The following is a 26,084-nucleotide window of genomic DNA, read 5'->3' as shown; positions in this document are numbered from 1 at the left end:
CTTATTGTTGCATTCAGCGTCTGCTAAATATCCTTCTATCTCCTGATGGCTCAAAGACATGTTTTTCTTAAAACTTGAAAATCAACTGTCATGGTTTGGGTTTTTGGTTTCTGGGTTTTCTTGTGTTTCCTTGTAATTCTGTTCTTGTCATGTGTATGTCTTTTTGTGATTATTTCTAGTGTTTCAGTGTCTTTAGTGTATTTAGTCTCTGCCTTGAGTTTCCCTGTGTTTGGTTTGGTTCTCCTTGTGTTTCCCTCCTGGTTGATTGCTCCTCATGTGTTTCACCTGTGTCTTGTTCTGCACCTGTGGTTAATTACCCTGTCTATATAGTCTCTGTGTTCCATGTGCTTGGGGTGGGTTCATTGTTTGCTGTGATGTCTGCTGTTACTTTGTGCCTCATGTGTTTCCCGTGCCTCTAGTGAGTTTTCTTGTGTTTTTTGGTTTTGTTTCTTTTGTTCGAGTTTTTGGTTATGTTTGATTTTTGAGTTCAGTTTAAATTAAGTTCCTTTTATCATCTGCATTTGGGTCCTCCACCTCTTTTGTTTTTTCCCTCCAGTCTTCACAACATCAAGTATACATTAAGAGGATGCACTACAATTTTTCCCACAAATGGCAACCCTTTACTTCTTATTTCATTCATTCAGAGGTACTACCTGATTGACTGTGCGCTTGTTACTCATGTTTTTCTTGTATTGCATAAATAACCAGTTATGTTTTTTTTTATTGTCTGTCTCACTGTACTTTGTAATTTTCAATTTAATCTTATTTTCTCCAACATTCTTATCAGATTTTCTGTTTTGTGTGTGTATGTGTGACTTTTTACACATGCATACATGTTAGTAAGGGAAAAGGTAGTTCATATTTCTGTGAATGGCGATGTTGTATTTCTCTTTCAGTAAAAATATTTAGAATTAAAAAGCACATATAAAAGTTTGTGAAATTATTTCTTTGTTTTCCCCTCAAGAAAATGTGTATTTTGTTGGTTGAATGTTCATGTTAATTATATCTCTGAAAAAAAAAAGTCACTTTTTTAAAGAAAATAAATGTATAGTATAGTTGAAAAAAAAAGATAAAATTTCTGAGGGATTTAACTTATTATATTTAAGTGTAAATTTTACTTTAGAGAGTGGGGACATGATATATATATATATATATATATATATATATATATATATAGATATATAGATATATATATATATAGATATAGATATAGATATATAGATATATATATATATAGATATAGATATAGATATATATATATATATATATATATATATATATATATATATATATATATATATATATATATATATATATATATATATATAGATATAATATCCTGGGGGACACAAATGGGGACACAAATGCCAGGGATTTGGTGGAATGGCCCAATGATACTTGAGTTCACTTTCCTTTTACAGAATTAAGTTTCAGAGTCCAGGCTAGGCTGATCAACATGCAAACCAAAGCAATACAAACATGTTGATCCCAGAAGGATGTCACAGGAAGTAACAACAGGTCCAAACAGGCCATGTACAGCATTATCATGAAGATGTGCTTCTCTCTCAGTACCTGCTGATGCACTGACGCCTGCAGCAGGTTGTCCCCAGAGCTCTGAAGTTTCCTCTCTGTGCTGAGGGGAAAGAGTTCTCCTCTTCCAGAGCCGTCCTCAGACTGGGGGCGCGGCTTGGGCACCTTTTTTTGAACCCTTAGAGACAGAACAGAGACCTGGTTTAGATGATGTTCCTACTTTCACTGACATGTTGAACATCAAACGGGGCGTACCCTCGAGGAGCTCCTCTCGGCAGGCCCATGGAGTTGGTGGGCTGACTTGGGGTGAGGGAGGGCAGGACCGAGCTCAGGAAGGCCACAGGGTTCTGGATGGGGCTGGGTGTGGAGCTGCTGGAGATGGGAGAGGAGGCCTTGGGTGGCAGCTGGGAGCTGATGACACTGTTCAGAAAGGATGCTGCTGGAAGGGGCGAGGTTAGGAATGGAGGGCTAGTGGGAGACCTCAGCACCCTCACTGGGAAGGTTCCTGGTGGGGGTGGGGACATGGGCAGGGTAGGGGAGCTGGCGGCAGAGGAGTTCAGCTCAGCAGCTAGTTCCTGCAGCAGAGGGACTGGGGACTCATTGGGGGACGGGGACCTGACGGGGGAGAAGGTCTGAGCGGCGATGAACTCTTTAGGCCTGGTGTAGCTGAATGCGGAGGAGATGGCAGACAGGTTGGGCAGGGAGGCGTGTGTGCTCTTCAGAACAGGAACAGGAGAGGAGGTGGTGTGTTGTAGATAAAATGCTGGATCTGCAGAGCTTGAACAGAGCTCCAGGGCTGGAGGGGGGAAGTATGGGCGTGTTGTTGGGGTCACGGAGAGTGCTGCAGAGGACAGGTTGGGGTGGGAGGCTTGAATCCTGTTAGCCTGTTTTACCGGAAGTACACTAACAAAGGGGGCTGACTCCAGCTGTGGGGGAGGAGGGGGGGCAGTCACCGGCATGGACGTCTTCAGCTGAGGAACTGCAGGTGGGGCGCCTGAAGGGGCAGACGCAGAAACAAGGTCTGGGACGGTGATTCTAGGAGCAGGGGCTGAACTCAGAGGCCGAGCAGAAGACTTCATCGCTGGAGGAGCAGAGACAGGCGTCTGCTTCAGGGTCAGGGTGTTGTTCAGGCCAGGAGGAGAGGATGGGGGAGGGGGTTCACGGTGCACACCAGCTGACCACAGCGAACTCTCACTGAAGCTCTGGGCCTCAGACTGGACCCGGATGGGGGCCTGGACGTCAGCCTGAACGTGACTTTGGGTCTGATGTTCAGTTTCCTGCTGCTGCTCCAGGAGGACTTGGTTGTGCAGAAGCTGGAGCTGGACTGAGTCCCTGTGGATGAACAACAAGTCAAAGAGCTTTAAGCTGAGGGAGTCAGTGCTGTGGTTCTCTGTGTGTCCTCTGTGATCCAGCAAGAATGATCCAGACACACCAGCTAAATACTCAGACCTTTTATGGGCCTCCAACGAGCAGCCTACACACCAAACACTATGTGTGTGTTCACACACTCTCAGTACTAAGAGTGAGTGTAGTTTGAGCCCAAACTACATGAATTTTCCTTCGGGGATGAATAAAGTATTTTATCTATCTTTTTATCTATCTACTACTATACTATCTAACAGGAGCATTTCGCACATGTATCTTTGTGTTTTCAGCCTTCAAAGCAAAGAACAGAAAGGAGGATGGAAGGGTGCACGCCTGATTTCATTCACAGCGTTCAGAGTGGAGACAGCGCAAACACTGAGGACCAAGCTATGACTAAAAACACAGATGAAAGAAGTGAACTTACAGTTTAAATCTATCCTCTGTTTCAGAGAGATGACAGGTCCATGTTTGAAGTCCACATTAATGAATCGTAAATGATAGCATCAGTGAGTGGAAGCAGCTCGAGAGGAACCTCCCACCTCTCAGGTTACTTTGATGGAATCACAAACTGTGAACAGGATTTTTATGAACCTGGATTTGGAACAAAACCTCTTCCTTAACCCTTCAACTGGCATTGGGGCCGCACGGTTGACTTGTTTCATCCACCATTCTGCTGTATTAAAAACTCTCTTTGGTTATATATCTGCATCCAGCTCACTGAAAAGTGTTTAGAACTCCAATCATATCCACTAGGTGGCGCTGCTGTGCGGATATATTAATGTATAACATCAGTTGAAAAAAGTGACAGAAAGCGGCCAAGCTCCTCAAAAACTATGAAGAGCACATGTAAAAGATGAGGAAAGAAAAATATCTTTACAGATTTTATTTCTACACACCCTAACAACAATATTTTAGTTATAGCATGAGATGTTTATCTACGAGTCCTCAGAAAACACAGTCAACCGCTTGGCTGAGTTGCCAGTTTAAGGCGTCGGTGTATGGCTGAGCTTCAGTTGCTGATTTCTCATTTGTATCCATTTACGAAACATTGCTGGTCATTGAATTTGTGAGGTACACAAACATAATAATATCAAAATGTTTGACTACACATTACACATATGAATCCTGATTTATATGTGCATGTGTCTAAGCTGTGGCTTTTATGCTATTTGAGATAGAGGTGTCAGAAGCCACCAAAGCAGGACTAAAAGGCAGATTAGCGCCATTCATTTCACTGATGAGTACAGTTGATGAATACATGGTCATGACCAAAAAATATTTACCAAACAGCTTCAGTATTTACTGTTTGAATCCATAAAATTGACCTGCACACTATGCCAAAATGACCCTAAACTGGCAGCTGAACCCACTGGTTGACTGGCACATCTGCTTCCTGACTGGGTAATCTGCTTCCTGCTTCCTGACTGGGTAATCTGCTTCCTGATTCCTGACTGGGTAATCTGCTTCCTGATTCCTGACTGGGTAATCTGCTTCCTGCTTCCTGACTGGGTAATCTGCTTCCTGATTCCTGACTGGGTAATCTGCTTCCTGATTCCTGACTGGGTAATTTGACAAATAAAGCCTGAATTGTTGCAGAATTAAGAGGCAGCAACACAATTTGCCTATGAATATCTATCTTTTAAGTGTATTTTATGGAGTGCATGTTAAAGGGTTAATGTTGCACTCTTGAGCTAGTCTCAGGTTTTGGTGAAACATAAAGACCTCATCCCCTCTTCCTGGTGTACTCTTGGTTTGCCTTACTCACAGTTTGGGTTTAGCCAGCACTGGAGGTGGTTCCTTGCTCAGTGAAACCTGAGCGGGGTCTTCATCAGACTGACTGGATATGTCAGTGGGTTCGTCCTCGGGCAGTTTGAAGTGCACACGCAGACCAACTCTGGAGCTAGAGCGGGAGTTTTTCTGCTTGGTCAAGGTGCCTGTCTTCAGGCAGGAGTTTGGAGGGGGGTCAGGGAGTGGGACTGTGATAGGGCTGCCATTCTGACTGTTAACTGTCAGATTTACTTTAAGGCTCCTGTTTGCCGATGTTACTGAAGGTCTGGGAACTTCCTGCTCAGCTGAAGTGCCCACTGCACCTGAGGAAGTAAAAGGCTTCTGGTACAGGAGCGCCTGGCTGCTGACTGGTCCCGGTTCTGCTTTTCTGCACTCCAGAGGGCCCTGAGGGGAGTAGGAGTCGAACTTCTTGGTGCTGGTGTTACACAAGTTTAGGTACGAGCTGCTAAGAGCAGCCGGGTCCAGTCTGGTGAAGAGAGGGTCTGGACTCATCATGCTGGAGCTGTTGGGGTCCAGACAGAGCGTGCTGCTGCTGAAAGGCTCCAGGTGTGCACTGCTGGAACTGAACGGGTCAGGGAAAGTGTTCTTGGAGTAGGGCTTGATGCTGTGAGCTGTGTTCACATCCAGCGGCAGGTTTGCAGGGTCAGCTGAGGGAAACGGTTTGGGGATTTGAGGCTCTGCTGTCAGACTGCTCAGAGGCCTCACATCGAGGCTGCTGCTGCCAGACGCTGATGAGGAAAACAAAAAGATGCCAGCTGGTCCAGTACAGAAATACTAAGGCTGTGGATATTTATGGCTGTAAAGAAGGTGGTTACCTGTGACTCTGAGGAGTGCAGTGCTTGTTGTGGTTCCATACGGGTTGCTGGCTGTGCAGGTAAACACTCCTGAATCTTCAGGACAGACTCTAGCAATGACCAGAGAGCACACGTCCTCTGGAAACAAAGGGGACAGGGAAGACCTCCTTACATGATGAGGCTGGTTTAACTACTGCTGCATCATGAAACACACAGTCTGTTTGCTCCCTGCCTAACAGCACCACTTGCTCCTGCACGTCTCGCTCCTAAAAAAGGATGAGTGGTGGTGAACCACAGGAAGACAGACTACCTTTTAAGGTCCCACGTCAGGAAAAACAGAAGCAGCTTATAAACAGAGGAAAAGCATGATCCCAAACCATGTGCTGAAAAAAAAAGGACTCGGGCAGCTTCAGAGAGCAGCATGCCTCATTAGCGGCAGAATGGGAAATCATTTACCTGCTTCAGCTGCAGATCTGAGCACTGAAACAGCAACAAACTGAGACTAACCCCGCTCTGACAATCTCTGGTGTTAAACCTCTGGAGGCACATGACTCGAATTAGCTCCTTCAACATTTACACTTAGCATAATGGAACAGAACAGAGCACATAATCTAACATATAAGAGAGAGGAAAAGTTAACACACTGCTTAATAACATGAAACTTTAAATGACATTAAAACCATTTTGATTCATTACAATTTTCATAGAAGTGTTAACACTAATAGCCCTGTTTTCAGCTCAGGGTTCTTCTGACGGGACTTTTTGATGAGTTTACATGGAAAAAAGACTTTGATAGATTACAGGCTTTGCTCACATGTCCTTACACTTTTCCCACAGTCAGTGAAAGTGATTAATAATACAGGCTTCACTGAATAGGAGCTAATTTCAGATTATCTTTAGCTGAGCAAGGAATGGATGATCAGGATGCCAGAATAGAGTCTGACTAGCAGGGGTGGGGTTATGAATTTACAGGAGGACACAACAGAGGCAGCGTTATGGGTGGGCCCAATGGTCCTAGGCCCACCCACTGTCCAAAAGACCTACCTTAAATGTTATTGTTCTTTTTTTTCTTTACTTTTTTAATCAGTTTAAAAAGAAACTTGTGAAATTTTGTCACTTCAGGTTTGTTTTGTTATCGTTAGATGCCCAATCTTTGTAAACTGAACTGAATTTGCCTCATTTTTTTAGATGAAGAACAAAAACACTCCTCCGACACCAATGGCAGCACCTGGATCCAAATCACTTGAAGCACTTCTTTGCAGTAACAACGGTTTTCCCCTCTGTCTAAATTACTGCTTGTGTTTTACGTTTCTTTGGACAAAAGAGTAGGAAGCTATACGGGCAGGACTAGAGAATGATTCTGGGAAAGACTGTTGAATTTTCACCTTTAATTTCACCGTGGTTGATTTTGCTGCTCTTGCTGGCTAAAATTAATGGAAAACTGTAGTGGTGCAGGCCTTTGTTGGATTAAAACGCTGCTCTCTGGTCATCTCCATGAAGAGTAATCGCAGGTGGATCTGTCCCATTCCCCAAAATGTCATAAAAATCCAATCAAACGTTAAAGAAGTAAAAACCAACTAAATCTGCTTTAAAACCACTCAGAACCACTCATCACTCTCCTGTGAGCAGACAGGATCCAGGAGACAGAGACTGAACAGACTGCTGGGGAGGCTCAGTCCTGGACCCTGTGGAGGTGGAGGCTGGCTGACTGGACAATGATGGACAAGCTGTCAGCAGCTATTTTCTTATGGAGCTTTTTGCACTTTCTATACACTTTCTTACTTTTGTTTTCTTGATTGCTGCTGTGACTTCAATTTCATTTTACTTGTTACAATGACAATAAAGTTCTTTTCTATAGGAACAGCGGTATATCACTTGGTGAGTGATTAAACCCAAAACTGAAATCCTGGCTCCACCCCTGGGACACAGCAGAATAACACTACTCTGCAGTCTTTCACCTTTTGCTCAAATTTTCACCCACTCTTCCCCGTTGTCTGAAAACTACACAGTAGTAGGGGAGAGTGGGGTAAGATGAGACAATTTTCACTTACATCACCCTCCAAGGTTATAACATAAATGGCTAATTGCACTCAAAACAAATCTATTTGAGGATTTTTCCTAAGAGTTGCAATTGACCCATGGCTTAGTCCCGCCATGAAATGCCATGAGCCAATCTTGGCTCATCCTGTTGAAGTCCTATCTGAAGTGATTTCTTTAGTTTTTTAAGTTCATGATGCTTTCAGCTCCAGGGACTGCTCAAAGCCTGAGCTGAGCTTTTTGTGTAAAGGACAGCACTAGCTAGCCCTAACTCCAAGCTGGACTGATGGATTGATGGATTGATGGATGGATTGATTGATTGACTGACTGATTGATTGGTTGATTGGTTGATTGTTCGATTGATTGATTAAATGATTGTTCGATTGATTGATTAAATGATTGATCGATCAATTGATTGATTGATTGAAGTTAACCCTCATGATTAAATCTCAGCAGTGATTTGTGCTTTGGCTCACTGAAAGGGTCACTTCTTAAGGGGCTGATGATCCTGATCCTGGTAGTTCTTGTTTTTTTGTGAAATCGTTTTGTTCCCGTGTTCAAAAAAAAGAAAAAGAAAAGAAAAAGTATAATTAAACTGTTCACTTTTTTAATGCTTGTCTCATAGGTCCCCAGATGATGTTTGAAGGTCATTTGAAATAATAAAAAAATAATAAAAAGATCAGAAATTAGATTTTGGCATGCCTGAAAATCCTGCTTTTTTCAGCTCTGCTCAGAGCAGACAGTTTTCAGTGGGCAGGGCTTTGAAAAGCTGGCGCCCTGTCTGCACAAGCCCCCCGATCTGGAAGTAGATTGTGCTCCTTTACATTTAGAGAAAATGGTCTAGGCAAAGTAAATTTTGTTGTGACATCATTGTGCAACCCTGAGCGAGGAGGCCCTGCTGTGCATTTGGATGTTGTTCTGCTAAGGGCACTGGCTTTCAGTGCCACATGGCATGGACTGGCTGTCTGTGATACATGGTACTGATCAGCTGTCTGTTCTCCATGGCACAGACCTTGTACAGAGTAACTTTTATCCTGTGTTATAATTTGATGATTTATTCATTAGAAAATGAGCTGTGTGACTGGTCTATGCTATAAACACAGCCAATTTTATAATGAAGTGTTAAAGGGATTAATTGAGTTGTTGTTTTCCTCACTTAACTTGAACTATCCAACCTTGCAGAGCAGACGGACCTGCCTGATTCAATTCCTGAAATCCTGCAGATCCATCTTGCCAGGCTCCATTGACCAATGAATTTACTTGGCTAAATTCTTAACGGCCCAATCAGGGAAGAGAGGCGGGAGCTGTGGGAGCTGCAGGAGCTGTGGGAGCAGCAGGAGCAGCAGGAGTGACGAGCAGACATGATGTCAGCAGACTTTTGTACTTGTCAGCATTCCTTTGATTCCTAAGTTAACTTAACAGAAACGGCAGCAGTCGTCTAACGCCATTATCACAGCTGTTACTTGTGTTCCTGTAGTTGTTCCTCTATTGTTTTTCAGTTGCGGCGCACATAAGCTACGTCATACTGTGGCTTGATGTGGATTGGTCTGTGATGAGTGTGTCAATCAGAACCGCCATCCAATCACCAGCTGCTGATTTTTTTGAAGGTCCTGTCTCTTAAAACAAATCGGAACAGCTGCTACCCAGATGGACTAGTGAAATATTTCCATGGCGGATATATGAAACTGTCCTCCTGGTGTGTCAGGTTAAATACTATCATTACTAGGATGGAATATGAAGCACAGACAGCCTAAAACAAGTCAAACAGGTCTGTATGGACAAGTTCTAGTTATTGAAGTGTGGTTAAATAATAAATATGTTGATATTTTGCTCTGCATAACTTAGTAATTGTTGTTTTTCCTGTCAAAGGAATGGGTTTTGTTGATAGAGCTAGAACTTATTTTGGTGTGGTGTTTGGCAGCAGATTTTGGGACTTGTGTGAGTTACTGAGGCATTGGGAGGGGGACTGTCAAATTTGGTTTGATTTGATTTGATTTGATTTGATTTGATTTGATTTGATTGATTTGATTGATTTGATTTGCTTTGATTTGATTTGATTTGATTTGATTTGATTTGATTTCATTTCATTTCATTTCATTTCATTTCGTTTCATTTCATTTCATTTCATTTCATTTCATTGATTTGATTTAATTTGATTTGCTTTGATTTGATTGATTTGATTTCATTTCATTTCATTTCATTTCATTTCATTTGATTTCATTTCATTTCATTTGATTTCATTTCATTTCATTTCATTTCATTTGATGGGTTGTGGCTTGTTTGCAGTTGCGCAATTCAGTTTGATAATAGCCAGCAGTGGAGTCACACAGTTTTTATGCCTTGCCTGTGATATAAAGCATATGTGAAATTTATGGATAAACTTAAGCATCTGGATAATTTTTTGACAGATCTTAAAATGATTTTTTTTTGTGTGTGTTTTGAGCCCTAAGAAACGTGAAACAAAATTGCATTCATTCTGCAATTTCGTTGTACTTGTTGCAATGACAAATAAAAGTTCTATTTTCCTTAAACTCCTGATGCTGCAAGACACATGTATACTACAACTTTTGCCATCCAACAGTTTTCAACTCTTGAAAGGTCAATAAGGTCAAACATGTTAACAGGTCAAACGGGTAAAAAAGTCGAACAGGTCAAACAGGTTAACAGGTCAAACATGTTAACAGGTCAAACTGGTGAATAAGTCGAACAGGTCAAACAGGTTAACAGGTCAAACACGTTAACAGGTCAAACATGTTAACAGGTCAAACTGGTGAATAAGTCAAACAGGTCACACAGGTTAACAGGTCAAACAGGTCAAACATGTTAACAGGTCAAACATGTTTACAGGTCAAACAGGAAAACAGGTCAAACAGGTTAACAGGTCAAACATGTTAACAGGTCAAACACATTAACAGGTCAAACAGGTTAACAGGTCAAACATGTTTACAGGTCAAACAGGTAAATGGGTCAAACATGTTAACAGGTCAAACAGGTTAACAGGTCAAACAGGTTAACAGGTCAAACAGGTCAAACACGTTTACAGGTCAAACACGTTAACAGGTAAACAGGTCAAACATATTAACATGTCAAACAGGTTAACAGGTCTAACAGGTAAACAGGTCAAACATGTTAACAGGTCAAACAGGTTAACAGGTCAAACAGGTTAACAGGTCAAACACATTAACAGGTCAAACAGGTTAACAGGTCAAACATGTTTACAGGTCAAACAGGTAAATAGGTCAAACATGTTTACAGGTCAAACAGGTAAATAGGTCAAACATGTTAACAGGTCACACAGGTTAACAGGTTAACAGGTCAAACATGTTTACAGGTCAAACAGGAAAACAGGTCAAACAGGTTAACAGGTCAAACATTTTTACAGGTCAAACAGGTTAACAGGTCAAACACGTTAACAGGTCAAACAGGTAAATAGGTCAAACACGTTAACAGGTAAACAGGTCAAACATATTAACATGTCAAACAGGTTAACAGGTCTAACAGGTAAACAGGTCAAACATGTTAACAGGTCAAACAGGTTAACAGGTCAAACAGGTTAACAGGTCAAACACATTAACAGGTCAAACAGGTTAACAGGTCAAACATGTTTACAGGTCAAACAGGTAAATAGGTCAAACATGTTAACAGGTCACACAGGTTAACAGGTAAACAGGTCAAACAGGTTAACAGGTTAACAGGTCAAACACGTTAACAGGCAAACAGGTCAAACATATTAACATGTCAAACAGGTTAACAGGTCTAACAGGTAAACAGGTCAAACATGTTAACAGGTCACACAGGTTAACAGGTTAACAGGTCAAACAGGTTAACAGGTCAAACATGTTAACAGGTCAAACAGGTAAACAGGTCAAACATGTTAACAGGTCAAACAGGTAAACAGGTCAAACAGGTTAACAGTTCAAACATGGTAACAGGTCTAACAGGTTAACAGGTCTAACAGGTTAACAGGTCAAACAGGTTAACAGGTCAAACAGGTTAACAGGTCAAACAGGTAAACAGGTCAAACAGGTTAACAGTTCAAACATGGTAACAGGTCTAACAGGTTAACAGGTCTAACAGGTTAACAGGTCAAACATGTTAACAGGTCAAACAGGTTAACAGGTTAACAGGTCTAACAGGTTAACAGGTCAAACCAGTCAAACAGGTTTAACAGGTAAAAAGGTTAATCAGGTCCCACAGGTCAAAGAGGAGGATCATGTTGCCTTATTTAGCATTTTTCACCTTTAGCTGGGCATCAATAGAGCTTACTGTTTTGGTGAATCTGAAAGTCAGGTGAGCCTCCTAGAAGTTTCCCGTCCCTGTACCAGTCCACTTGAGGTGATGGCAGCCCTTTCACACAGCACTTTAGCACCACCATTTGGCCCTCTGGTGCAAGAAGCTCCTGCAGGCCCTTGTTGGACAAACAAACTGTGTGACACTCCAGTGAAGAACATTCAGCAGCACTGAGCTTCTCCCTGAGGGTTACACTACCTTAGTAAACACAGGAGCTGCAGTCAGTGGTTTCTCTGTCATCCTATGAGAGTGCTGAGTGTTGTTTAAGGTTTGACTCTGAAGACAAAAGACAAAAAGAAGACAGATTGAAAAAAATGTATGAATATATTGATAACACAGTGATAACGAATGATTTATCTGCTGGCTGATTAATCATCCCTTCCCACTGCCCTTCCCAAAATAATCATCATCGGTTGGAGTTTTGCTGATTAAGTGTTGGTATGTTCTCAAAGCTGCTATGTGGAGGATCTGTTTTAATTAGACTGCCATCGCCACCTTCTGGCCTGGAGTTTATTTGACAGTATCAAAATCGCGATTCTTAGTCAAAATTTTTTTTTTTTTTTTTTTTCAAATTCTGTGTTTCTGTATTTGTTCATAAACTGTTATAAAAAAGTTACTTCTTTGCTCCAGTAGAGGGTGAAATGTTTCTCTCTGACTCACGTGATATTCATTTTATGGGAAAATATGGCTCCTGATATAGACTGTAGATGTTATCTTCATCATCCAACTCTTTTACATGATCTGGTGTTAAAAAAGTAAACTAAAAATAGCAAAAATCGTAAATATCAAAGAATCGCAATTTAAATCTAATTGGCACCCCAAAAATATAGAATCGCAAGATAACACATTGTCCCAGCCCCAGAATTTAACAGTACATTTATGTAGCGCTGTTGTTTGAAGCATGACAACAAGCAAATGTTTTAAATTTGTAGTGTACATCAGTACCCAGCTATATGTAGTGCTTCTAGCAGCTCTGTGCTATGACGTCTCTGTATCTGTATCTGTACGTGACAACAAGCTAACTGTTATGTTGTACAGTAGTTTAGTAGCCATCCATACATAGCCCTGAAAGCCCGGTGCTCTGAGACGTGTCTGTAACGTGTAACGTTAGTGAATCCTGGTTCTGTCCTACCAGAGCTCATCTACCAACTCCAACCTCACCAAGCAGAGCTAACGTAACCTGGCTCTTCATTTTATTGATAGACTCTCAAGTTTGAACAAACCACTGCAGAATAACTGCTGACTGCTAAGAAGTAGCATTTAGAAAAAAGCCTGTATATTGTTGCTGATAATCTCATTTTAAAGTGTGGATTAGGATCTAAAGGGGAGTCTTTTTCAAGATCACTTTCAAACTCCTCCCAGCCCCTTTAATTTCTCACAAAACAGTAAATTCTGTTAAATGTCGGAGTCACACTGAGTCATGTCCTTGCACAGTTTGTCCACCAGATGGAGCTCTGGCCACATTCAATCCTCAGTCCTCACCGCTGTCCTTTCAGTAACAAACAGGAGTGGGCGGAGCTTACCGACTTTATAGCAATGCTGTAAAATGAGCAATGACTCAACATGTCTCCTGCTTCAGTGACGAGTGCTGCCTTGTGTTAGTTCTGTTTTTCATTAATGTTGCATTGCTAATGTTGTGCTAACCTAGCATAAGTTCCTCCCTGTCTGTAAAACTGGACTCAAAGAAATGATTGTCTCTCACACCAGATTCCTGTTCAAGACACTGAACATGTTACACATCTCCTACTGGACCAAAAACCATAAGAAAACACAGCGCTAGCTTGATGCTAACATATGCTAGTTATTAGCATACATTGATATCACTTTGGTTTTAAAGCAGAATGTCATCTTTCATCACAGAAACATATCACAGTTACCCTCTGTAGAAAACTCTGAATGTCAGAATACTCACAGGCAAATGTTTCCCACATGAAAGAAAAGATAGGTTACTGCAGGCTCATGGCTGACTCCAGTATAACTACGGCAAGCTCAAGGTTCCAAACACCTCAAGGCATTGCTCTTACTTGTTTGGTTTAATGCTTAGTGCCAGTTTTTGTACCGGTAAGTTTCTCTCTGTTGTAAAGTCAAACTAATACTAAAGAACAAAGAGTTGTAAACAGTAAAATGCTCTTTCTGTAGCTCATATCTTTGTTGTTGCTGTAAGTGTTAAGGGATGTGAAGTTACTTTATTCATTATCATTCATTCATTCTTTTTCCAAACTGCTTTTTCTGTTCAGGGTCGCGGGCGGCTGGAGCCTATCCCAGCTGTCATTAGGCTAGAGGCGGGACACCCTGGACTGGTTGCTAGTCAATAACAGGGCTGACACAGAGACAGACAACCATTCACACACACTCACACCTATGGACAATTTTATAGTGTTCAATTAACCTGGTGAGCATGTTTTTGGACTGTGGGAGGAAGCCGGAGTACCCGGAGAGAACCCACGCATGCCCGGGGAGAACATGCAAACTCCAGACAGAAAGGCCCACCGACCAAGATGGGAATTGAACTGGTGACCTTCTTGCTGTGAGGCTGCAGTGCTAACTGTTGTACCACTGGACAGCCCCTTATTCTTTATACATTTTTTTAAATTAATCTGCAATTAATTGGTTGCAGGATTTTTTTCTTCCAGTATCAGAATTGGCATAAGCCTTAAAAAGTTCCCCATTGGGGCCCTGACATTAATTCCCAAGACGGAATGAGTGAAAAGTGTGGTTTTACCTGGCGTTGGGGTGTCAGGGTTGGAGCTGGCAGCACAGATAAAGTGACTGAACTCAGAGGCAAAGCTGGAGCTTTCACTGTGGCTGTGGACACTGCTGATGGTGGGGCTGAGACTGGGACAGACATGGATACATCTTGGGCTTCTAACAGTCCTCTACCACCAGAAGACTCCAAAGGCTCCACAGCCACCTCCTCCTCCTCCTCCTCCTCCTCCTCCTCCTGGTGTACACTGGAAGCCACAGGTTTTTTGGACAGCTCTGGGACCAGAAGAATAGAGGCTGTTGTCTGGACTGGAAGAGGACTTTCTTGGAGTGGGGGTTTAACCGGTAAAGAGGAGAGGGGTTTAGGTGTTCTTTCAGAGGCTGACACTGGAGGACTGGTAGGACAGCTCTCTTTTTTAGCCAAGGTTTGACCTGATGATGGTGGTAAAGAGTTCCTCTGCAGCCTTTGGAAAACAGCAGGAAGGAGAAAGCACTAAGAGCCATGGCACAATGTCCACAGATTTTTATTAATGAGTGCTCAAATGGGCTAAAACTCACTGGGCCACATGTCCAAAGTGCTCCCCCTCAGAATCTGAAGACGAGGCTCCTGTTCGTTAAAACAAGATAACAAACTTCATCGCTGATGGTTCCACATTCAGGCTTATCTTAAAGAATTTTACTCTGAAAAATGTTTTTTTTTTTGGCTTTGGCTTTGGCTTTGGCGGAAAAGAGCTCAGCTGCTCATCCCACAAATACACGATCCTACTAATGTTTCTCCATTTGAAACAAAAAGAAACACCTTTCACAGTGGGTCATGATTTATGGACTAGAAGCATCCTTTCAAGAAATACATAATCTACAAGTACCCCCGCTTTTTATGTTAGAATTATCTAAATAAAGAGAAATAGAGGAAATACCCTCCACATAGATCTCAGCTGACGTGGAGTCAGTGCCATAGCAGTTAGAGGCAAAGCAAGAATAGCGTCCAGTGTCTTCCTCGAATGCCTCTGCAATGACCATGGAGTGCAGATTTCCATTGGCGATGATCTGAATGTTAGGGCTGTACTCCAGTTCCTTACCCTCACAAAACCACCTGTGAAAGACAGAGACAGGAAACTGTTAATGGCTCAGTTCCACAAACTTCTGCCCTGACTGTTGGTCTGCTCTGAAAATATCTACAGAAACGGTGTGGGCTCAATGGAAACATTTGGTAGAAGGGATGACTTCTGAATTTGTTTTGTATAAACCATGTTCTGCTAAGTTCTGTATGAACGGTTCTGCAAGTGAGTTCCTTGTGTTAGTTTGCGGGTGTATGGTGTCTCAAAGATTAAATCAGTTGACAGTCAAAGTTACCTTAAGTTAGGGGTATAACGGCAACTCATAACCCAACACAATCTGTGATACTGGATTAATGATGCGATTTTCTCACAATTTTTTCCATCAGAATGAGCTCGCAGACAAAATATGACTGAAAAGATTCTTTTAAAGGTCCCATATTGTGCTCCTTTTCTGTAGTTTAATCTGGATCATTGATGTCTTCATGAAATGGTGGTAACATGTTTTGGTTCAAAAAGCCAATAAATCAAGCACAGCAGCATTGTTTCCAGGCTCTCATAGCCCCTCTGTTCAGAACGCTCTGATTTAGTGGGCGTGGCCTTCATATGTAAATGAGCCACCGCTGATACCGCCCCGCTCTTGCACGTCACTGAGAGCGGCGCCACGAGTTCCGAGTGCACAATGTTTAGAAAACAGAGAAGCTCGTTTACCGTAACATTACAGGCTAAAACAACAGGCTAACCGCTGCTAAAGTTAGCATCCTGAAGCTAACACAGAGACAGGGGGGACACTGAGGAAAAGCTCTTCCATCTGCTCCACAGCACACAGCATTTAAAATACTCACATTTCCAGGGTCCCAGGTTTGTTGGAGGATGGTTGGTAATGCGCCTGGATTCAGGACCAGTCTATTGGCTAGCCCTCTGTTGGACTGTCCAAAGTTGGAAAAGCAGTAGGCCGTGAAGTGACTAGCACACACATGCTCAGTTTTACTGAGTGTAGCTGGAACATTTCCCTCATAAATGAACTCTAAACACTTAGTCTTGTCTTCGTCCAAGGTGGGAAGCTTGTGCATGGAACTATGTGGCTGTTTACAGCCAAAAACAAAGCAGTGATGGCTCTTCAACTTTGGCATTCTCCTCCTCGCTGCTGGAGAGATTTCTCTCCAGATGCGGGGAGAGGAGTGGGTGGGGAGGGGGTTTGGGGGTATTTGCTCCGGTGGACCAATCAGGTCAGACTTATTCCTGATTATTCAAAAAAGGGCATCACTGACGTTGCCATATCCCCAAAATCCAAACAGCTCGTTTTAGGTCAGGATTTTACATTCACAAGCTCTACTAAGAACAGGTTTGGTCATTAAATATCACATTTTGTGGGCTGGGAGGAAAGACAAAGACCCACAAATTCCACTAAAAGACTAAATAAAGTGATTTTTGCGCAATATGGGACCTGTAATTATTTCTGTAAAACACTATAAAGCACACTCTCACACACACCACAGATATTTAAATGTTTAAAAACTACAAAATATATTTTCTTTTATTTTTTACTATTTAAAGAGAATTCGCTTTTTAATTCTCTGAGGTAAACTGTTGAAAACAAAGGTTGTTCTTTTCTTTAAAGTGCAAGAGAAATTATATTTTATTTTGAATAACAAAAATAAATATATAAAAGAATTTTAAACAAATCTCACTTTAAAATAACTACAATAAATGAATAATACAAATAAACAAAATCCCTTCAAATAAACAATCTTAGGTTTGAGTGTGATCCCAGTTTAGGGGAAATCTGCCCTCTGCTGCTCAAATAAGGCATCGCGATTCATCTTTTATCTCAGATGATTTGAATGGTCACACATTTGTATCAGTTTTTCACCGTCTGGCATCGTAACAGCCCTGCCATGAGTGAGGAGGGAACACAGTGGATATGGCACCCTGCTGTATAGAAATGTTGTCAGGTCCACACCTGCTGCAGACAGAATGACAGTCTGCCTCGCTTTAACTTTCTTTTTGGATTTTGTTAATTCATACAAGATATGTTTCTGAAATATGCTGACAATACATGTGTATACACAGTTGCACTAATAAGTGTTTACCTGCTGTTTTCTTATGTATGATAATTTATTTAATGAACCACAGTGAATGCTTGCAACAAGAAGGCAGTACATTAAGTAGATTCAACATAAAAATATATGGCAACAAAATGACATTCAATAACATTGAAAAAATGTTAATTTCTCAATTTTACCCAAAGAATTAGTAAATATAAATCCATATCGTGAAGATATTTTGTGGATAGAAATCCATTTCAGCTAAATAATTATTAAATAAAAATTAATTTCGCCTAATTATTTAGTAAACTTAAATCCTTTTCCCTTTTTGCAGATATTTGGTATATCTAAATTACATTTTTTTCAGACACCTAGTAACTTTTAATCAGTTTTCCCTGTACAATTGATTTTGGTTTTAAATGTTTCAACCCGGGATTCCTTTTTTTTATTATTTATTTTTTATTTCGTTTGAAGGCTTCAACGGTTAGTGCTGCTGCCTCACAGCCAGAAGGTCACCCCATTAGCCCCGGTGGGTCTTTCTGTGTATACCCTTATCAGCCCACAGCTGGAGACAGCTGGGATAGGCCCCAGCCACCCGTGACCCTGAACAGGAATGCAGTGTTGAAGATTAATTAATTCATTAATTTATTAATGAAAACTGTGAAAAATGTTTATTCTTTATAGTCCTGTAATGTAATGGAATAACATCAAATTGCATTATTGCACTGAAAGTTAGTTATTACCATGGCTGACACATAGTGCATCCTTATGTTTTTGTTGTGCTGAAACTGGGGTTAGAATCCTGGTCTGTGGTTCACCACATCCCAGTGTTTCAGAGAAGCCAAGGTTTTTGGACCCTGCAGCTCACTTTCTTCTAGTACAGTTGCTCTGATGCTCTGACCAAGGCCTGCTTTTGTTTTGGCCGGCAGATCTTGTTAATTCGACTTTTCTTTGTTCAAGACAACTTTTCCCAGGATTCAAAGCAATAAGGTAATGTATTTATTAGTAGTTGTGCAGAGCTACAGTTTGAAAGATGACACAAATCACACTCTGTAAACTCGGTTTGTAGTTCAGTGTCCTGAAGCTGGGCAGACTATCTGTTCAGTGTTCCTCACAGCCCGGTGTAGTGAGACGTGTCTGTAACGTGTAACGTTTGTGAATCCTGGTTCTGTCCTGACCCGCACAGTAATGTTCTCCCATGCTGTCTCTCCCTCTCTTGCAGCTGCAGCTGTGTTGCTCTCTTTTTCTAAAAACATGCTCGAACTCTTCAAATGAGCGCATTCAAATTTCTGCTTGAATGGTGACAAACGCGTCCCTTCTCCTCTCTGTTGCCATGGTTCATCATTGAATCTGGGCTCCATTGATGATGGCTTTTTATGGTTGGTCCGCACATGCTTAACTCCAGGTGAAACTACTCTGAGTTGATTAAACTTACTCAAATCAGCTGTTCTGAAACCAAAAACTCTGAGTTTTCTATCTCAAAGTAGATCAACTCACAGTTCAGAATTAGACTCAGAGTTTATTGAAACTGCTTTGTGAAACAGACCCCTGATCTTCTTTTTAACTCTTCTTTGTTCAAGACAACTTTTTCCCAGATCCAGCTCCACGAGGTAAGGTGTTTATCAACAGTTAGGTAGAGCTACACTTTGAAACCTGACAACTAGCTAACTTTGTCAGTTTGTAGCGTAGTTTAGCAGCTGCTATATTTCTCTCTCCTCACAGCCCGGTGCTCTGAGACGTGTCTGTCACGTGTAACGTTAATGAATCCTGGTTCTGTCCTACCAGAGCTCATCTACCAACTCCAACCTCACCAAGCAGAGCTAACGTAACCTGGCTCTTCATTTTATTGATAGACTCTCAAGTTTGAACAGACCACTGCAGAATAACTGCTAACTTGGCTGGAGTTTTACTGTAACTCTGTCCCTGCTCGCTCAATCAGAAATACTCAGACAGCATTGGAAACCAGTGACATATGGTTCATTATAGTAATCACAAGCATGTGACGTCGTCCTGCAAAGCCAAAAAACAGAAATGCCATAGGAATGCTGAACGGCTGTAACTCCTTGAGTTTTGGCCCGTTTAAAAAATCATCTTTCAATTACAGCAATCTGTTTCACTAAACTTCTAAAAAAAATCCTTTTTAAAGTATTTTTGTTCATTTACACTGCTCACACTTCCATGCCATGTGCCCTCATCATTTACCAGACGTTAAAAATTCAACTTTAGTACTGCTGGGAAAAAGGGCCAAAGCCCTCAGATGCAGAGCATGTTCAGAGCATTTTACAGCCAGAATGTTAAAACCTGTTTAGATCACTTTTAGCCTCAGTAGGTAAAGGGTTAATGCTCTTACATGTGTCACCTGTTGACAGTTTTGGTTGTTTTCTGCTGGTTATCCTCTCCTGTTCCCTTCAGCCATGCTGTTGTTAGGCTGAAGTTATATATCTGAAGCCCAAAAGGCTGAGGTGTATTGTCAGTGGTCCTCTTGCTGTTAGTAACATGATTTCTCATGAGTAGGGCTCTATTTTGAAAGCATGAGTAGTAGAGGAATTTGCTGGCCTGTAAAGCAAAGATCCAGCCTGCTGCACCTGTCAGAGCTGTGTACCTTCTGCTACAGAGAGAAGATCCCTTGGAGCTTTGAGTGGCTAACCTAGTCACTTACACGGATGCTAAATACAGCCTCAAAATACACAGGGCTATTTATAGCTTCAAGTCACATCAACAGCGTGAAGCCTGAAGCACGGGCTGAAAGGGTGTAGAGAGTTGCTGTTTCCAGCACTGCTGCAGCACTGGCCTGTTAGTGTCCATCTCTGCAGAAAGCTGTGCTTTTACTCCTGACAACCACAGAAACACAGAGATAAGAGCTTTGAACACAGAGCTTTGGCCACTCTGGACCTTTAAACAGCATCCTATTAATGTATGTATGCAGAGCTGTTCAACCACTCACAGGGATTCACACAACAACTCTACCACTGAGCCACAGCGAAGGAGACCCACCCTGAGCAGAAGTTCACGCTGGTGCTGTTAACATGTAATGTAACCAGAATCCGTTCCTCTACTCTGCTGCAGGATGAAAGCCAGTAAAAGCAGAATGAATGAAAGGCCGTTCAGGAAATGTCAGCTGAGGCAGCTAGGACGGGTCAGAGAGTCTGGATGAGGAGAAATATCGCACCTCGGGGCCAAAATAACTGAAATCATCTCTCTGCATTGCGTTCTTTCTTTTCTCGTCATGAATTCCTATCAGGAGGCACAGCACCAAGCCCTATCATGAGGGGATGACCCCAGCCCGGACCAGAACCCTGTCCTGGCTTTGCCTTCCAAGTCTTCTGTCTTATTATTAGTCAGAATTTTATTTAGATTTAACAGGCCCTCTGACTGACAGGTCTTCTTACTCACAGGCCCTCTGACTGACAGGTCTTCTTACTCACAGGCCCTCTGACTAACAGGCCCTCCAACTAACAGGCCCTCTGACTAACAAGCCCTCCAACTAACAGGCCCTCTGACTAACAAGCCCTCCAACTAACAGGCCCTCTGACTAACAGGCCCACTGACTAACAGGCCCTCTGACTAACAGGCCCACTGACTAACAGGCCCTCTGACTAACAGGCCCTCCAACTAACAGGCCCTCTGACTAACAGGCCTTCCAACTAACAGGCCATCTGACTAACAGGCCTTCCAACTAACAGGCCATCTGACTAACAGACCCTCTGAAAAACAGGCCCTCTGACTAACAGGCCCTCTGACTAACAGGCCCTTTGACTAACAGGCCTTCCAACTAACAGGCCCTTTGACTAACAGGCCTTCCAACTAACAGGCCATCTGACTAACAGGCCCTCTGACTAACAGGCCCTCTGACTAACAGGCCCTCTGACTAACAGGCCCTCTGACTAACAGGCCCTTTGACTAACAGGCCTTCCAACTAACAGGCCCTCTGACTAACAGGCCCTCTGACTAACAGGCCTTCCAACTAACAGGCCCTCTGACTAACAGGCCCTCTGACTAACAGGCCTTCCAACTAACAGGCCCTCTGACTAACAGGCCCTCTGACTAACAGGCCCTCTGACTAACAGGCCCTCTGACTAACAGGCCCTCTGACTAACAGGCCCTTTGACTAACAGGCTCTCTGACTAACAAGCCAAGGCTCCAGAATGCAACCAAAAATTTTAAGAGAGCGACTAATATTTTTTCCTGGTTGCACTGGTGCACCTGACGCTGCCGGGTGAAAACCTGTTTTTTCTGCAGGCGCATCATCTCGCTGCGTTCTTCAGTGACTGAATTTACACTCAGTGAAGGGTCAGATGGTGGTCTTAACCAATAAGGGGCAGAGCTCGGGTGGTCCCTGCCTCTGATTGGCTGTGGCCCTGTTTACTCACTGCTTTGAGTTGTATGTGTGTTTACAACTCCCAGCTCTACATGGCATGGCGGAGATTTCTCCACGCTGTGCTCACATAAGACGCAGAGTTACTGGAGAAAATGGGCTCCACTCTCACTAGGATCATTTAGCAGTGTTTATAGATTTGTTATCATCTAACTCTGGCTTTTATAAGCTGTAATGATGCACATTTCACAACGTGAATATCCTGTGAGTCGCAGAGAAAACTTTCATCTCTATTTCCAGGTTAATATCCACATATGAAGTCAGCATCAGCAGAGGTACCTCTGCACTCTGTGTGGTTTGAATTTACTTTAAACTTCATCCTGATCACTTTGTGGAGATTGTAATGATGATTGGTACGTTGCTCGAGCTGTGAATTAACTTACATGCATACATCAGCTGATCTTTAATCCTCCTGGCGCTCATACAGGAGACATTTTTCTGCTCTCTCTTTGGGACCGAAGTCGTAGTTTGGCTATCTTTGCTCTCATTCTTTACAAACCAACAGGAGTTCTCCTCCAGCTTTTGGTGAACAAACCTGAAAGCCTGTTAGCTTCATCCCACTGTCACTATGTCCCTCTGTGCAGGGGCGTGTCCAGACTTTCAGACTGGGGGGGCACAATGAGGGAAGTGGCATAGGTAGGGGTGGCCAGGGTGTGCACAGTACATATTATTACCATTTCTCCTCTTTAACTTCACTCTCTACCTCAACAACTGTGAGTAAATATGATTGTAAAGATATTATATTCAACAGTGCTTTGAGTGTAAAATGTGTTAAACATAAATGTGCATCAGCCAGTTTAATACATTTAAAGCAGATTTTAAGCCTAGATAAAAAAGGTGATCCTTGGATCCTTTAAATCACAGCAGAAACAGGCGAGGCCTCAGGGAAACACTGATGCTGTATCCATAGCTGACAAAGAGGAGTTGCGGTTCACCAAATTGAAATCAGATATTCTTCTCATGGTGAAAAATGGATTAGCATCAATACAGATCAGTAAAGCACTTTAGAAACAGGCACTTTGTTTGGAAAATGTTTTGTTTTTCTTCATTTTTGGGTTGAAATGTTTACTTGCAGCTCAGTGAGGCACTCTAAAGACTCAAAGACCAGTTCATTTTTCGTTTCCTGTTTCATTGTGATTCAAATAAAGACAAACATTTCTCTACACCTTATTCTTGTTTAAAAATTATCAACATTGATTGACCACATGGAAAGCAAAAAAAAAAAAAGATGACCGTAAGGCATTTATGGTGTAGTAAAGACCAATTTGGGTGCACCTGAATATTGTACTGGTGAACCCGTAAAATAAAAGTAAGGCACACTGGTGAGACCACTGCAAAATATTAGTCTGGTGCCCTGCAGGCCCTCTGACGAACAGGCCCTCTGATGAACAGGCCAGGCCTTCTGACTAACAGGCCTTCCGACTTACAGCCACTCTGACTAACAGGCCCTCTGACTGACAGCCCCTTTGGCTAACAGCCCCTTTGGCTAAAAGCCCCTTTGGCTAACAAACCCGTTGGCTAACAGGCCCTCTGACTAACAGGTTCCCTGACTTACAGGCCCTCTGACTAAGAGGCCTTCTGACTAACAGGCCCTCTGACTAATGGACCCTTTGGCTAAAAGACCCTCTGAAAAACAGGCCTTCTGACTAACAGGCCCTCTGACCAACAGGCCCTCTGATGAATAGGCCCTCTGACTAACAGGCCCTCTGACTAACAGGCCCTCTGACTAACAGACCCTTTGGCTAACAGACCCTCTGAAAAACAGGCCTTCTGACTGACAGGCCCTCTGACTTATAGCCCCTTTGATGAACAGGCCCTCTGATCTATGGATGGATGTGATGCATGGGTCAGGTTGGTGAACTGCTGACCCTCTTTGAAGGTGCATAGGTCTAACTTTACCTAACTCCAGATTCAGGAAGGGGACTTGACGACCTGGTGGTATTTTGGCTGTTACAGCTTTTTTGGCTGTTCTTAATGCGCTGTATAAATAAAGTCGGCACTGACTCCCTCCACCCTTTGATTGGAGATGGAAATATCACCACGGAGATCAGGAAATAGTAAAATCTCTATCTAGTATCAAAGTGTGTCAGCCTTACCGGACTTCAGGACTGGGTAACCCTTTCACGGTGCAGTCCAACTGGACCTTGTGGCCCTCAGGTACCTCTCTGCTTTTCAGTTTCTGGATGAACTGAGGAGGCTCACACATCGGAGGCGGAGTTAGCACAGGGCTGTCAGCCTCCACCTTCACCTCCTGGGGGAAAGTCTCTCCCTTGTACCTTTCAGTAGTCCTGCTTTCTGTACACTCCCTGCGCCCACTTTCAGAGTGCATCTGGAATTTAGGGGGGAAACTTGGAACAGGACTGGGTCTCTCCTTCTTCACCATCACAGGGATGACAGCTCGCTCCCTGTTTTCATGGCTGAGGGGACACACGGTCTCATCATTCTGGATCTTGTTCTGGCTCTTGTTTCTGTGGTTTTTGCAGGCCCGGGGCCGTACCCGTTTGGTGCTGTTAGCCTTGAAAAGAGAGGAGAGCTCCTCTATAAAGTCTGCCGCCTTGTTGAGAAACTCTTTCTTGGATTGGGTCTCTAGTCCATAGGGGGCATTTCTCACCGGCCCAGCAAAGTCGCTGAATACTTCAATGGAGTCTCTGCAGGATGCATCTGACTCCTTACAGTCTGCTGTCCATTTCTTATGGTTGTCCAACAGGTCTGTGCACTCAGGGGCTGGGTGTGCAAGGGGCTCAGGGTCAGCAGAGAGAACAGGAGCGTGGTTAGCAAGGGAAACGAAGGGGGGTTCACGGGAAGAGCTCGAAGCTGGGATGTTCTTTGGCATGATGGAGGTTTTGATCTCTGTGGTCTCCTCTGGAGGCTCATGTCTGATAGCCTGGCAGGCCAAGTTCACACTCTCATCCAGCTCCTCTTGGCTGAGGAAGGCAGAGAGGTCTGGGAAATGGGGGTCACTGTAGCCCAGAGAATCCTCCACCTTCTCTGTGAGTGCGCCGTGGATCTGAAGGTGTGAGGAGGACACGTCTGGGTGGCTCATCTGACCGGCTCTGGCCTCTGCCATGTAGCTCTCTCTTAGAAACTGAGACAGTGACTGTGGCTCCTGCATGCTGCGTGAACAACCACAGAAAACAGGGTTACACACCGTCCTCACATCAGCTACTACATAAACACACAGATCGGTTTCTGCTGGTTCCTGGGGTGGAACTGCAAATCAGCCTGTGTCAGAGGGTTAGAAAGATCATCAACCATAAAATATACAAGTTCAAATGTTTTTCAAAGCATCAAAAGAAATTCATGGTATGTTCACTGAACACCGCGCTGATGGAAAACGCAGTGATCCTGTGAGACCCAGCTGGGATGTGTGACTTGCTGATCTTATATTTCTAACCCTGGGCTGTCCCTGAAACTGCCAACATCTCTGAAAACAAACAGCACAACAAGCTGTCTCTTTATTTATTATTGATGCTCCAGTCAATAGTGCACAGCCATTATCTGTGATGCATTCCAAACAATCAACTAAAGAAGCAAATAAAACCTCTGGTTGATATTATGTTTTAAATGTTTAGAAATCAAGGCGTTTGTTTCTCACTGTTCTCCATGAAAATAAGATCTACAGGGTGTCCATCGAGTCTCTGTACAATCTAAAAAACATGTCACAAAGGCATCTGGTGAGATATCTAAATCAGATTTGTTCCATGTACTCAGTAGTTCTCAAAGTTTGTTTCCTTTTTTAATACATTTATTTTTCACATACACACAGAACAAGACAGTGCAGACATAATCAATAAATTACTAAGGAAAAATTAAAAGAACATACAAAAAAAAACAACACTCATGAGTTATGATAACATATATCAGATACGATCTCATCTACCTAACCAACACGTCAAAGGGAAAACAAGACGTTTTCTTGGAGATAAATGTGGCCACCCTTTCAGCAGTAAGCCAACCAGATCAGGATGCTGAAGATACTGATACATGAACCCTACTCCTCAAGAAAAGGCTCAAAGTGTGTCATGGATCACTGAAACTAAATCAGGTACACAGACTCAGAGAAACTCCAGGATTCTGTTAAAGATACAGCAGTGTGTTG

General features: G+C 42.8%; 1 protein-coding gene across 1 annotated transcript in view; it reads right to left on the bottom strand.

Moving 5' to 3' along the window:
- Window positions 1-25,097, bottom strand: part of mypn (myopalladin) — a 34,738-nt gene extending 9,641 nt beyond the window's left edge. Inside the window, exons 1-11 of the mRNA XM_074675972.1 lie at window positions 24,082-25,097; window positions 15,425-15,600; window positions 15,066-15,114; window positions 14,527-14,971; window positions 12,003-12,080; window positions 11,781-11,922; window positions 8,381-8,409; window positions 5,499-5,613; window positions 4,661-5,411; window positions 1,786-2,862; window positions 1,573-1,708 (exon numbers count right to left, since the gene is read on the bottom strand). Of these exons, the coding sequence (XP_074532073.1) occupies window positions 1,573-1,708; window positions 1,786-2,862; window positions 4,661-5,411; window positions 5,499-5,613; window positions 8,381-8,409; window positions 11,781-11,922; window positions 12,003-12,080; window positions 14,527-14,971; window positions 15,066-15,114; window positions 15,425-15,600; window positions 24,082-25,097 (4,014 nt within the window). The remainder of the gene's footprint in view (window positions 1-1,572; window positions 1,709-1,785; window positions 2,863-4,660; window positions 5,412-5,498; window positions 5,614-8,380; window positions 8,410-11,780; window positions 11,923-12,002; window positions 12,081-14,526; window positions 14,972-15,065; window positions 15,115-15,424; window positions 15,601-24,081) is intronic.
- Window positions 25,098-26,084: the final 987 nt, after the last annotated feature.

Source organism: Halichoeres trimaculatus, unplaced genomic scaffold (assembly GCF_033239565.1).
Source record: "Halichoeres trimaculatus isolate MK-OKI-2021-1 unplaced genomic scaffold, fHalTri1.1 fHalTri1_scaffold_8, whole genome shotgun sequence".
Taxonomy (NCBI): domain Eukaryota; kingdom Metazoa; phylum Chordata; class Actinopteri; order Labriformes; family Labridae; genus Halichoeres; species Halichoeres trimaculatus.
The sequence above is the reverse complement of the archived record's forward strand: the minus strand, read 5'-3'. Positions and strand labels throughout refer to the sequence as shown.